Source organism: Nansenia antarctica (genome assembly GCF_963989245.1).
Source record: "Nansenia antarctica genome assembly, chromosome: 2".
Taxonomy (NCBI): domain Eukaryota; kingdom Metazoa; phylum Chordata; class Actinopteri; order Argentiniformes; family Microstomatidae; genus Nansenia; species Nansenia antarctica.
Genome location: NC_137675.1, coordinates 21040127 through 21052927, shown reverse-complemented (window position 1 = coordinate 21052927; position 12801 = coordinate 21040127). Strand labels below are relative to the sequence as shown.

Genomic DNA, 12801 nt, shown 5'->3' with positions numbered 1-12801 from the left:
ACTGAGACACAAGTCTCTGTTTGGGTGAGATCATCTGCACTCATGGACTGGACATAATGGGGGTTTAAACCTGGTTTAGACCCGGCTGGCTCTGGGATTACTGGGAAGCGGTCTGCCCATTGAACGGACCGTGCTCCGCATGCCTTTGTGTCTGTGGCCATTCTCTCTCCATCGCCAAACAGCAATTAGGCTTTAATGACTGGGTCTGCTCTAGAAATGACATGCATTTTCACAATATAGGCCTGATGAGAAAGGGTCTGTAAATTGAGGGCGTTCGTTCGGACCAAGTCCAATTTGGACCGAAGGAGCTGTTGGGTCTGTTGTGGTAAAGGAGAGCGGTCTGTTTTAAATTCTAGTTTTGTTTTCCAATTGTTTACAGTGTCAGTGTTGTTCATTTACAAGGAAATTAACTGAAGGGATATTGCTGCTCTCTCACAATGACTTGAGGCTGAAATAGCACCGTGTTGCACTTCTGCTTTTGGAAATGGAACGGCAGTGTTAGTAGTGTAAGTGAGATGTGTGAACATAGATATTACTCAATGTTTATATATATATTATCGGTGTGATTTGGATTTTGGAGCTTGTCAGATTCGAGACATGGATAGTTGTGTCATATTAGGGTCATGTGATGTCTGTGTGGAACAGCTTGTGTTCCTTGGGTGTGTTGTATCATGGTTGATGGAAGGTTGTCTGAGGGTGTGTTGTATGGTGGTTGATGGAAGGTTGTCTGAGGGTGTGTTGTATGGTGGTTGATGGAAGGTTGTCTGAGGGTGTGTTGTATCGTCATTGATAAAAGGTTGTCTGAGGGTGTGTTGTATCGTCATTGATAAAAGGTTGTCTGCGGTTGTTCCCTTTTCACATCCTGTCAAGGCCACCAGATTGTTTCTATCAATCACCCACGTCTCCCTCTCTCCACCCTGGTATTTACCCATCTCTGTCCTTCCTCCCTCCCCCAGAGAGAGAGCCAAACTGTGGGCCTGTGGAGGATGTCCCCCACCCTCGAGGGCCAGCGGCCCCCCAGCCAGAGGAGCAGGAGAAGGAGGCCATGTTGGAGAAAATGTCCCAGTCTTCCAGCGCACAGTGAGTGTTTCCAGTTCAAGGTGTCCTATGTTGTGTTGTATTAAAAAGAAAAAAAAAGAAGAAAAAAAAATTCCCCTTCGCAGGGATTAGTATAATCTCAACTCATCTCTATTTAATATTGTTTGCGGTTCTACCGCTGTATTTATGCTTGTATCTGGGAGGTTATTATTCCACGAGGCTGTATTAATTTCCATGGTTTGAACCCTCTGTTATGTATACTATATATACCCTAACCCTAACACTGTATTTTTACTGTATTTCTTAATGCTATATGTAAAGCACTTTGAATTGCCCCTGTTGTATGAAATGTGCTATACAAATAAACTTGCCTTGCCTTGCCTAAACAGAGCTCTCAGAACAGAGTAGGCATGCCAGATTGCTGACACAGCCAAAGACGCCCCCACAGCACATGACTGATCATGTCATCACCAAACAGGATCATAATAAGCAGCACATCCTATTTACACAACAGAATGTCACGCTCCCAGCTTTGTCACGCAAAGGTCAAAGCAAAGCTAAGGTTGACATGAGAATGTGTGTGTGTGTCTGTGTGTCTGTGTGTGTGTGTGTGTGTGTGTGTGTGTGTGTGTGTCTATGTCTATGTCTATGTCTATGTCTATGTCTATGTCTATGTCTATGTCTGTGTCTGTGTCTGTGTCTGTGTCTGTGTCTGTGTCTGTGTCTGTGTCTGTGTCTGTGTCTGTGTCTGTCTGTCTGTCTTAAACACACTACATGTACAGCCTGTATTGACATGGCTATCGCTGCAGCTGGAAAGCAAACATGGTTGAACGGTTGAGTCACTGAGCTGACGTCAACCAGCAGCGCACAGATACCAGGAAACACTCTCTACATTGTTTTGAATGTGCAGGTCGTAATCATTCCAACTCTGGATGGTAATCTCGCAAAACCTACTGATATAAGCCTTAAAGATAGTCTCCTCAAGAGCCGTTTATCTTCACCTCTACATGGAGGTTGTGTCTTCTATGGAGTGGCTTTTCATTGATGTTGTTGTGGACACATTATCTGTAACTGTAAGATATTGTCTTTGTTGTTGTGTCTTCAGGTCCTCCAGGTCTGCCGTTCAGTCTAGCAAACATTCCCTCCACTCGTGGAATGCCGACGAGACGGGTTCGACCAATGAGCTCATTCGCCTCGGTGACTCCGCCCGCACGTTCACGGCCAAACAAGAAGGTGAGGCCGAAACCCGGGGGGGTGAGGGGGGGCAACTTTCCCCTGTCTTCCTTGATTAACATTTGGACAACAACTCACATTTTGGCTCAATCAAACAGAGCTAGATAGGAAAACCAGCTTTTCTTGTTTTTCATGCGTCAATGTGCGTATTTCTTTCTTCCCCCGACTATTTTCCCCACGGAATTGTGTATGGAGACAGTATGGAATGTCCGGTTCGTTGATGATGTGGTCAGGGGTTTGTTTTTTCCCTCTTTTAAGAATTTTTCTCGCAAAATAATAAAATATCGGGATTATTATGTCACCTTTTTCCCTTCATGCGAAACCCCTATTCTCTCATTACTTTCCACTCCACACCATGTCGCTTCATTTGTTCTTAATGGACATCTTCACTATTGGTATGCTTTGGCCCGTTGGAAGGAACTTCTGTGCATAAATGCCAGACAATTAGTCTATGGGGATTGTTATGTGAAGGCCAGGGTCATTAGCTAATAGCTATCACTGCCTATCACCGCTTGGTGACATACGACTACCACCGTGAACAGACTACGTCAATGGGAAGGAATGTTCGTCAGAGGCAAAGCTAACCCCCTTACTGCACGTAAAGGAAAGTGATGACACAACGTCCACCGCCAGTCACGATACGGCCTGCATAAGTGTTCCGATAAGTTGAACGATTCTACATGTGCCTATAATACATTGTATCAGAACTCTGAATCTCTAAATGTTTGTTTATCCATCTATCCATCTACCCAAACCCCCCCCCCCCCCCCCTCCCCCAAACCAGTGGACGCCCCCTCCCAAGCGGCAGGCCCCCACATCGTCGAGCCCCCGCGGCCCCCAGGCCCCCAGGCCACCCTCCTGAGGGAGCCCCTGCACTCAGCCATCCCCCTGCAGCCCCCCTACCAGACCACCCCCCACAGGCCCGACAGAACCGCCCACTCAGGTAGCAAGTCCCCCCAAGTCAACGGCTTCGGCCACGGGGCTGGAGACGAGCACCAGACAGCCCTGCTCACCAAGGAGGTAAGGCTCAACTGACTGGGATTGTTGTTGTCTGTGCTTTGTGGTTGTCCTCGAGAGTCTAGATCTACAAATAACCTAATATGTAAAGGAAAAAAGGTGGATATGCGTCTGGGAAACTACGATCCCTCAATCATAAGTGTCAGAAAACAAGTCTACTGACATCACATGTTAGCAGACTTTAGTCTAGCCCAGGACGGCCTCCAGACATGCATGTACTGTAGCTACATGCAGGCGTTCATGCTTTTTCCCCCGTGACCTGAAGAGACCACAGGAAGGATGAGTAGGTCTGCAGTCTGCTGGCTCATGATGACTCATCAGAGAAAAACCGTCAGGAATCACTTCCCTACCACAGGTTATTTTTTTTCTTTGTGTTTCTGGGTGCAACAACACTGTAATCTGGCTGGCTGGCTGGCCGGCTGACTGGCTGGCTGGCTGGCGTCACACCACACACCTACAGACTGGCTGCCGCGGGCAGGTCCGGGCATGTTACAAGGCAGACACCTTCTGCTTGTTGTTCGCTGTTAGACACCACAGCTCTGCCCTGCTCCAGCTTACGAAGCTAATCCACAAGACAGACAGTCAGACAGTTGATGGAAGGCAGTACAGAAAGAGACCAGGGTAGTCTCGCTCGCCAGATCACGGCGGGACTGGACACGTCAACACACAGAGAGAGACTTAATCTAGGCCAGTATTTTCTTTGTTTTATAGCCCTCTATAACCCAAGGACACCATCTGACGTTTTGATGTCACCCTCAACACAAGGCCCTTCTCCCCTGCCTGGTCCATCCACCAGTAGGAATGTTTCCACCGCCGTCCCTCCAGTGGAAAAGACGGCATCAGTGGAACACAAGAGGCAGCCAGGGGCCCCTAGCCGAGACCCAGTCAGGGTGTATAAATACACAGCCAAGCCAGTGAGATCACATAGTAGCACCGTGCCGTTACGTCGCACCCAGGGCTCGAGGCTCTCGGGGACGATCTCCTGAAAGAGACGAGCTGTGGGCCAGTTCAGAGGTTTAAGACTTAATCCATTATACAGGATGTACTTTTTACCTGGAGATATTCATGATTTGTATTATGGTTCATTTGTTTGGCTTTCTTCACTCTCTCTGTCTCTATCCCTCTCTCTATTTCTCCTCCTTCTCCCTAACTTCACGGCTGTATCCTGGTCTTTGTTTAATGTTTAATGGCCGACTACTACTTGGCTTCTATGCTTTATTGCCCCCCCCCCCCCGCCCCCTCCCACTCACTTCTGAGTAGCGTCAGTTAACACCATGCAGCTTTTGTCTGTAATGTCGTTAGCATTGACTGAAAGTCCTCCTCCTGCTGTGCCCTCGTTTATCAGAGGGAGATGGAGGGTGTGAATTTAATCCTCCCTCCTCCTCCCCACTATTGAGTGTGAAATCCTCCCCCTCCCGCCCTATTGCCTTTGTGTCAACTCGTCTAACGATTTCTCTCTCTCTCTCTCCACTCTCTCTCTCCCTCTCTCCTTCCCCCCCACTCTCTCTCTCTCCCTCTCTCCTTCCCCCCCACTCTCTCTCTCTCCCTCCCTCCCTCTCTCTCCCCTCCACCCTCTCCCTACCACGTTCTCTCTATCTTCCTCTCTCTCTCTCCCCCTCTCAGGCCATCAGGCCAATAGCTGACACAGTTGTTACCAATGGACTGCGGTCTCCCGCCCTGCATCGCTCTCCTGGTGAGTGTACTACACACACACACACACACACACACACACACACACACACACACACACACACACACACACACACATTTACTTCCATCATTGGCACGGCTCTTGCCATTACAGTTTGGCAATCCAACAGTATTTATTATTCCCAGATAAGCGTTTGTTTTGCAACGGCAAACACCCTTCTGCCTCAAAGTCATCAGGCTGAACTGTGCTTCATCAACTCATCCTATTTCTAACGTCAATACTGTCCCCGTTAATGTGTTTCCATGTCCAGCTGAGAGTGAGAGGTCTGGGGCCAGTCACACCAAGGCCAGGCCAGGGGGGGCCAGGGAGCAGCTGGAGGTAAGGCCAGCCAAGAGACACTGCACACTCACTCCCTCCCTCCCTCCCTCACCCCCATCCCTCCCTCCCTCCCTCACCCCCATCCCTCCCTCACCCCCCTCCCTCCCTCACCCCCCTCCACCATACCACACAGTACTGAGAGGACAGTCATGGTTATCGGATATGAGCTAAACGACGCTATCCTGCCAACATTTAACACAGTCATTAAAGATGAATTTTATTCCCAATTCCGGGAATATTTCTCGTCAGGCCACCATTCACGACTGAAATATGCGATATGCAAAAAAACAATTTTGGTAGTCAAATTCTGCTTTAATTGATAGAGTATTTAAATGTATCTGCTCAGTCATTTCTAGGCCAGGTCATGTTCTGTACAATGTTATTCATGTGTTAATCATGTGGTATTGCCATGTTATTCATGTGTTAATCATGTGGTATTGCCATGTAATAACATTCATATCTTACCCGTCTCTCTCTCTCTCTCTCTCTCTCTCTCCTCCCAGCCCACCAGTGTGTCTGGGCCCAGGAGGGTTCTGTTCCGGGCCCAGCCAGATGTCCTCTTCCTCACCCTGCAGGACGACATGGCACCGCTGGACACTGAGGAAGAGGATGATGATGATGATGATGATGATGAAGAGGAGGAGCTGGGCTCTACCTCCAGGCAGCAGCAGGAGGAGGAGGATCCCAGGGAGAGGCCGGGGGTCAGGTAGGACCAACGACAGGCGGAGGAGCTTAGACCTGCAGACGGCTGTCACTGAGAAGTAGTCTGGTGTGGGTTTTGATGGTTGTTTTACTGTTTCATTCTCACACTCTTCTCCCTTTCTCTCTCTCTCTCTCTCTCTCTCTCTCTCTCTCTCTCTTTCTCTCTCTCTCTCTCTCCCCCTTTCTTTCTCACTCCTATCCCTTTCTTTCTCTCCTCCTCTCCCTCTCCCTTTCTCTCTCTCTCTCTCTCTTTCTCTCACACTCCTCTCCCTCTCCCTTTCTCTCTCTCTTTCTCTCCACTCCTCTCCCTTTCTCTCTCTCTCTTCTCACACTCCTCTCCCTCTCCCTTTCTCTTTCTCCACTCCTCTCCACTTCTCTCCCTTTCTCTCTCTCTTTCTCTTTCTCTCCACTCCTCTCCCTTTCTCTCTCTCTCTTTCTCTCACACTCCTCTCCCTCTCCACTCCTCTCCCTTTCTCTTTCTCTCCACTCCTCTCCCTTTCTCTCTCTTTCTCTTTCTCTCCACTTCTCTCTCTCTCTCTTTCTCTTTCTCTCCACTCCTCTCCCTTTCTCTCTCTCTTTCTCTCACACTCCTCTCCCTTTCTCTCTCTCTTTCTCTCCCCCTCCCCCCCAGTAGGAGCAGGCCAGCAGAGGAGGGTTATGAGGAGCCTGTCTCCTGGCGCAGGCAGAAGAACAGACACGCTGAGCAGGAGCTGCACCACATGTCAGAGAAACTGTCTAGACGGCTGGAGGAGCTCGACCTGGTGTGTGGTGTGGTGTGTGTAGTGTGTGTAGAGTGTGTAGAGTGTGTAGAGTGTGTGTTAAACGTGTGTGTGTTAAACGTGTGTGTTCTCCTCAGATGTTGAAGCGTGCGCTGGGGGAGAGTGGCGAGCCCGGTGAGGTCAGAGAGGAAGACAAACAGTCCCACCACAGCGACAGCGTCATGGAGTGTCGGAGAACCACAAGGCCCACAGGTACACACACACACACACACACACACAGACACACACACACACACACACACACACACACACACACGATTGGCCGGGAAGGCTACCGTAAACACATGGTGTGATAGAGACACACACAACTGCCACAGGGCTACAGTGAACAGGCCACATGATCTCTCTCTCACACACACACACACACACACACACACTCACACACACTCTCATTCTCCTCCACCATCTCACAACTCAAACAGTATTCACCCAGCGTCACCCTCACGCTTGACCGTCGACCCTTCTCTCTCCCCAGGTACGACCCGTGCCCCTGCAGCCCCCCGTACCCGCTCCCTGTCCCCCTCCCCTCCCCGGGGGGCCCGGCGCTCCCTCCAGGGCCAGCTAGAAGGCGCTGTGAGCGGAGACGCCCCGAGACACACTACTACTACTTCTCCTACTACTACAACTACTACTACTACTGCTGCTGCACGGACGCGTCAGAGAGAGCTACGCCACCACCAGCACCAACGCAAACACAGCCAGGTGACATACAGGACACCACCACAACAAACAAACAAACAAACAAACAAACAACAACGTTGTCACTTAACAGACACTCTTATTCAGCTAAATGAACATTCTTAAAGTTACTCCAGGGAGACTGTCCCTGTAATCTCTAATTGTAAATCGCTTTGGATTAAAGCGTCTGGGTAAAAGGTTAAAGTGTGAGTGTGTGTTACTACTGTTCATAATGCAGGTCAACTATAACCATTAGTGTTTTAGTGATGGTTATGTTAACCGTGTTTTATGTGTTAACATATAAATGTTATTAACGGTAACCACCATGCGGTTGGGGGTCCCTCTCTCTTCAGCTGGTGGGCCGGGCCTATGAGGAGGAGCTGAAGAGGTACGAGGAGAGAGAAGTCGCCCAACTGGCCAAGGAGAGAGCCAGAGCACAGGAAGCGGTGAGGGTGTGTGTGTGTGCGTGTGCGTGTGCGTGTGTATGTGTGTGTGTGTGTGTGGTGTGTGTAGTGTGTGTAGTGTGTGAGAGAGAGAGAGATCATGTGGCCTGTTCACTGTAGCCCACAGTCATGTGTGTGTCTGTATCATGTGTTTACAGCAGCCTTCCGGCCATGTGTGTGTGTGTGTGTGTGTGTGTGTGTGTCTGTGTCTGTGTCTGTGTCTGTAACATCATCATCTGTCTACAGGAGAGAGAGTACAGAGAGGCCATCCTGAGAGACGTTCCCCGAACCCCCAAACCGTCCCAAGTCCACCCCGCTAAGACCACCCCCCAACAACACCACCGGGCCCACCGGACCCGCCAGCCCACCCCGGGGCGCAGGCGCCAGGACAACACCAGGAGAGCCCCCTCCAGTAAGATCTGACCCCCCCCCCCCCCCCAGGCCAGACCAGTGTGTGACATGGAGACTGTGGGGGTGTTCGTAAATCTGCTCTGGAAATCTGCTCTGAGTGCTCTGGTTTCCGAATGGTCAGAGAGCACTCCGGGTGCGCTCCGGTGCTCTCGGAGCGTATTTACGAACGCACCCTGTGTCTCTGTAGCAGGATAGCAGAAAGCAGGACTACAGTGAGACAGTTGACTGGCATTACACCTTCAACCACCTCAGTGGTTCGTTAGAAAAGCTTTACGTTTTACATTTGACATTTTAGACATTTAGCAGACGCCTTTATCCGAAGCGACTAACAACAAACATTTGTCTAAGTAAGTCAGTCATATATCCATCACTGTCATCGTAAGAAAAGTTAATCTATGCTAGGATCTATGCTTGTTTTTGTTATTTTTTATTCATGTATTTACGTACAGCAGTGAAACTGAACAGGGGGGGGATTGGGGATGAAGACGTCTTTAGGAGGGACAAAGCTAGACTTGAGGTTCACCGTGGCTGTTTTCAAAATGTGTATTTCCGCATGTTTGTATGGCTGACGTGTCCCCGTCCCCCTTCCAGTGACCCTAACCCTAACCCTTCCCTGTCCCCCTTCCAGTGAAGGTGAAGGAGAACGACCTGCTGCCCCAGCTGATAGAGGAGCTCCCCCACCTGCACCTCTCCCCCCACGCCCTCCACCGCATGTGGGAGCAGCAGCTGAGCCAGGTGGACCGCCTCCACCCCTCCCAGGACAACAGCAGAGCCCCCAGGAGCAGTAAACTCACCAGCCAGGTGGGGGCGCCCTTCTCACACTCTGACAAGGAGTCATTTAGCTTAGCGTCTGAACTGGCTTGTAGGGACAGTTTTGTTTTGTTTGTTTTTTTGTTTGTTTTTTTACAGCGATCATGATTTACTGTCTGGTAAATCTGGTCTACTGTTGAGAAGACAGGGAGCCGCATACCAACACGCCCTGAAACCCAAATGAACCCCTAGCCTCCAGGGCACTCGGGGTAGATCTGAGAGGAACTGATGGGTAAAAACAAGAGTGGTATGGCTCCACCTTGCCCTCCAGGCTACACCTGTCCAATCCACTCAGTCTCAGATCTCCACCAGGGCAATACAGTATGAGGTCTGAATATGGGTTGTTTTGGGATTTGAGTAAACTGTACAGTGCACCAAGACACTGTTCTAATATATAGCTCTGGAAAAAATGAAGACACCACTCCAAATCTTTCTTAAATCAGCATCTCTACATGTATGGCAGCCATTCCATTCCAGTGTCTGTTGAATTCCAACACAGGCACACCTCATTCTACTTAGTGAGGTACTGATTAGGTGATCAGCTGAACCGAAGGAAAAGTCTAAAAACCACTGCTGTGGTCATCACGGTCCTCTTTCAATAGGACCAACTGGATGGCAAAAACAGTGCCAGTAGTACCTCAAAAGTAATTGGAATCAAAAAAACAACTATTGACCATGCCAAAAGAGTTGGAAAAAAAAGAGTTTTGAGTGAGGAAAAGGTGGATTCAATTCTGGCAGTTTTCTGGCAGAGGGATACAGTGAGCGTCAGGTTGCTTCCATCCTAAAAAAAATGTCAAAGACGGCGGTTCATATGCAGCAGACATTGGGGACGACAAAAAAAAAAAAAGACCGGCAGACGGTGAAAACAACTCTCCACTGACCGGGACGACCGCCAACTCGTTCGACTGTCACTCAACAACCGTAGGATGACATCAAGTGACCTACAAAAAGAAGGGCAAACGGCAGCTGGGGTGAACAGCACGGCGAGGACGGTTCGAAAACAGGCTGCTAGGAGCAGGGCTGAAGTTGTGCAAAGCTAGAAAAAAGCCTGACGAAAGAAAGAAAAGAAGAGCCAGGCTGAGGTTTGCAAAAGACCATAAGGAACATAGAGGACTGAAGTATGGTCATCTTCTCTGATGATGAGATTCAGCTTTGGTCGTCTAATGGTTAGACGGAGACCTGGATAGGCCTACAAGCCACAGTGTCTCACACCCACTATGACATTTGGTGGAGGATCGGTGATGATCTGGGGGTTCTTTGGCAAAGCTGGAACCGGGCAGATTTGTCTTTGTGAAGGACGCATGAATCAAGCCACGTACAAGGTTGTCCTGGAAGAAAACTGCTCTGACAATGTTCCCCAACTCTGAGGATTGGGTTTTTCCAACAGGACAATTCTCCATGCTCACACACGCCTTGTATTTCTGGTCAATCCACAAGGCGTACCGTCTCGAAATATCATCATTTCGCATGCAGCTGCATCGTCGTTATGGAAACACCGAGGTCTGTGTTTTTACTTCCTAAACAAGTGTCATACCGTGTTAAAATACGTCAGACGAGTTTTTGCACTCCGACTCTACTAGTCTCTACTAGTCTCTCCACCAGGGGTCCCCAGAGAGCAGCACACACTACCCTCTAGTGCTGCTCAATAGAAGCACCTCGCCTGGGAGGAAGAGGGGAATCTTGGGAGTTGTAAGAATTTACTCAAGTGGCCAATTTGGAACATCAGGACTGATCAGGGCATTCAAAGCAAGATATCTTGACATGGAGATCATTTTAAAACGATTAAAGCAATTTTATATTATATTTTTATAAATGTGTCTACTTGAATTTAATAATGAAAACAACGAATCCACTGGATTACCGAGCGAACCTCAGCTTTAAGATGTGTTGTCGTCTGTGGTGTTAAACAGGTGGAGGAGGCCCAGAGGAGACATGACCTACTGGTGGAAATCATCCGTAAAGAGCAGGAACACAACAGACGCTTGGTGAGCCTCGGGAAACACACACACACACACACACACACACCTATCTATATCAGTGTCTCCTCTCTCACAAACACACACACACACACACACACACACACACACACACACACACACAAACAAACACACCTATGAGTGTCTCTTCTCTCTCTCTCTCTCTCTCACACACACACACACTCACACACACACACACCTATCTATATCACTATCTCCTCTCACAAACACACACAAACACACAGCTATCAGTGTCTCCTCTCTCACACACACTCACATCCCTGCCCCTCCTCTCCTCTCCTCTCTAACTCTCCTCTCCCCCTCAGAGGGACTTTAAGGACCGTATCCAGCAGCAGAAGTCGGCCCAGAACCGGCTACGGGAACAGAGGCAGCAGATCGCCCGTGCCAAGAAGTACCACAGTGACTACCACGTCCAGCTCCGCGCACGCATGATGAGGGCTCGCACCAAGGAGGAGAAGGTCAGTGTCACTCTGTCACCTCACACTACATAAAGCTACACTATTTTCCTGAAATGTAGCATAAACAAATGTTCTGTTGGTTAACAGATTTTTTTTTCCATGCAGTATTAAAACGGAACAAAATGATCAGTTTGAATGCAGGGATTAAAGTTCTCCGTCGCTACGACGGATTTCCGTAATTTTTTTCCAAGTCGCGACGGATTTCCGTCAATTGGCTACCTGGTGTAATATGATTTGTAGAGGCATACAGTCTCTTATGATATCGGTCAACAGCGGAGCTAGGGTGGGGGCGAGGGGGGCGGCCCACCATTGACGAGGGGGTTCTTGACGGCCAAGTGCCACAACCGCAGGGCCCTGTTCACTGTTTGTATTGTCGATTCCGCCCGTCTTAGTACCACCTCAGCAGGGCCCCCGTCACTCTGAGGAGAGAAGATTTTACGGTCGCGCCGATATTTAAAACACCTAGCCTGTCTGTTGTAGGCCTATTTCTTTCCCTCGCTGTTTTTTTGTAAAATAAAATAAAAGAGTCAAGATGAGCGTTTGAATTCAGAAGAGGTGATGATCATTAACGTACCAAATGCAATGGCAATGTAAAAAAAAAAGTCAATCTTTCAGACTCGGGGAGATGATTGGCTGTCAATCTCACTCTGATATTGTTTACTGTACGTGCGACCTGTGCGTCATTTGATTTGAGAGAACGTGATTTACGTGACCTTCAGAGTGTAACATTGCAATTACCTAAAATACCTGAGAAAGAACAGCGGAAGAACTTGGTGGCCTCATGTGTTCCACTCACAAACTTCTTCTCAACGCAACCCTCCACACCTGGCCAGTTTCCCGCTAGCAGTAACGTTAGCGAAGTAAGTGGGTCTTCGGCAGGGCTGGACTTAGAGGGGTGGGGGCCCCTGGGCTTGAGTCATTGTTCGGGCCCCTACCTACACTAAAAATTATAAGGCCCTGTCCACACCTATACGTTTTTTTGATAAACGTGGATTTTTATATTCGTTTTGGGGGGTTCGTCCAGACGCAAACGAGTTTGCATTATTAAACAACAAAAAACAGAATCATTACATAATGCCTCTTGTTCCTAAGTGAATCACTTTGTAAACGCTTCCTAATGGTTGTAATGACTATGTTTAATTGGTAGGTAGCGATCAGGGAACGGCATCCTTTTATTTAATTACAGTTTTTTACGGTCGCTAAGTC

At 48.8% G+C, this 12801-nt stretch overlaps 1 protein-coding gene across 1 annotated transcript in view; it reads left to right on the top strand.

Annotated features, from left to right (window-relative positions):
* The window catches only part of LOC308149941 (centrosomal protein of 95 kDa-like), a 28343-nt gene that overhangs the window by 3555 nt on the left and 11987 nt on the right, over positions 1-12801 (top strand). Inside the window, exons 5-18 of the mRNA XM_080522819.1 lie at positions 957-1080; positions 2144-2271; positions 3056-3291; positions 4912-4981; positions 5250-5317; positions 5821-6023; positions 6651-6780; positions 6876-6990; positions 7274-7500; positions 7830-7922; positions 8166-8331; positions 8959-9131; positions 11051-11125; positions 11443-11595. Coding sequence (XP_080378945.1) covers positions 957-1080; positions 2144-2271; positions 3056-3291; positions 4912-4981; positions 5250-5317; positions 5821-6023; positions 6651-6780; positions 6876-6990; positions 7274-7500; positions 7830-7922; positions 8166-8331; positions 8959-9131; positions 11051-11125; positions 11443-11595 — 1961 coding nt within the window. The remainder of the gene's footprint in view (positions 1-956; positions 1081-2143; positions 2272-3055; positions 3292-4911; positions 4982-5249; positions 5318-5820; positions 6024-6650; positions 6781-6875; positions 6991-7273; positions 7501-7829; positions 7923-8165; positions 8332-8958; positions 9132-11050; positions 11126-11442; positions 11596-12801) is intronic.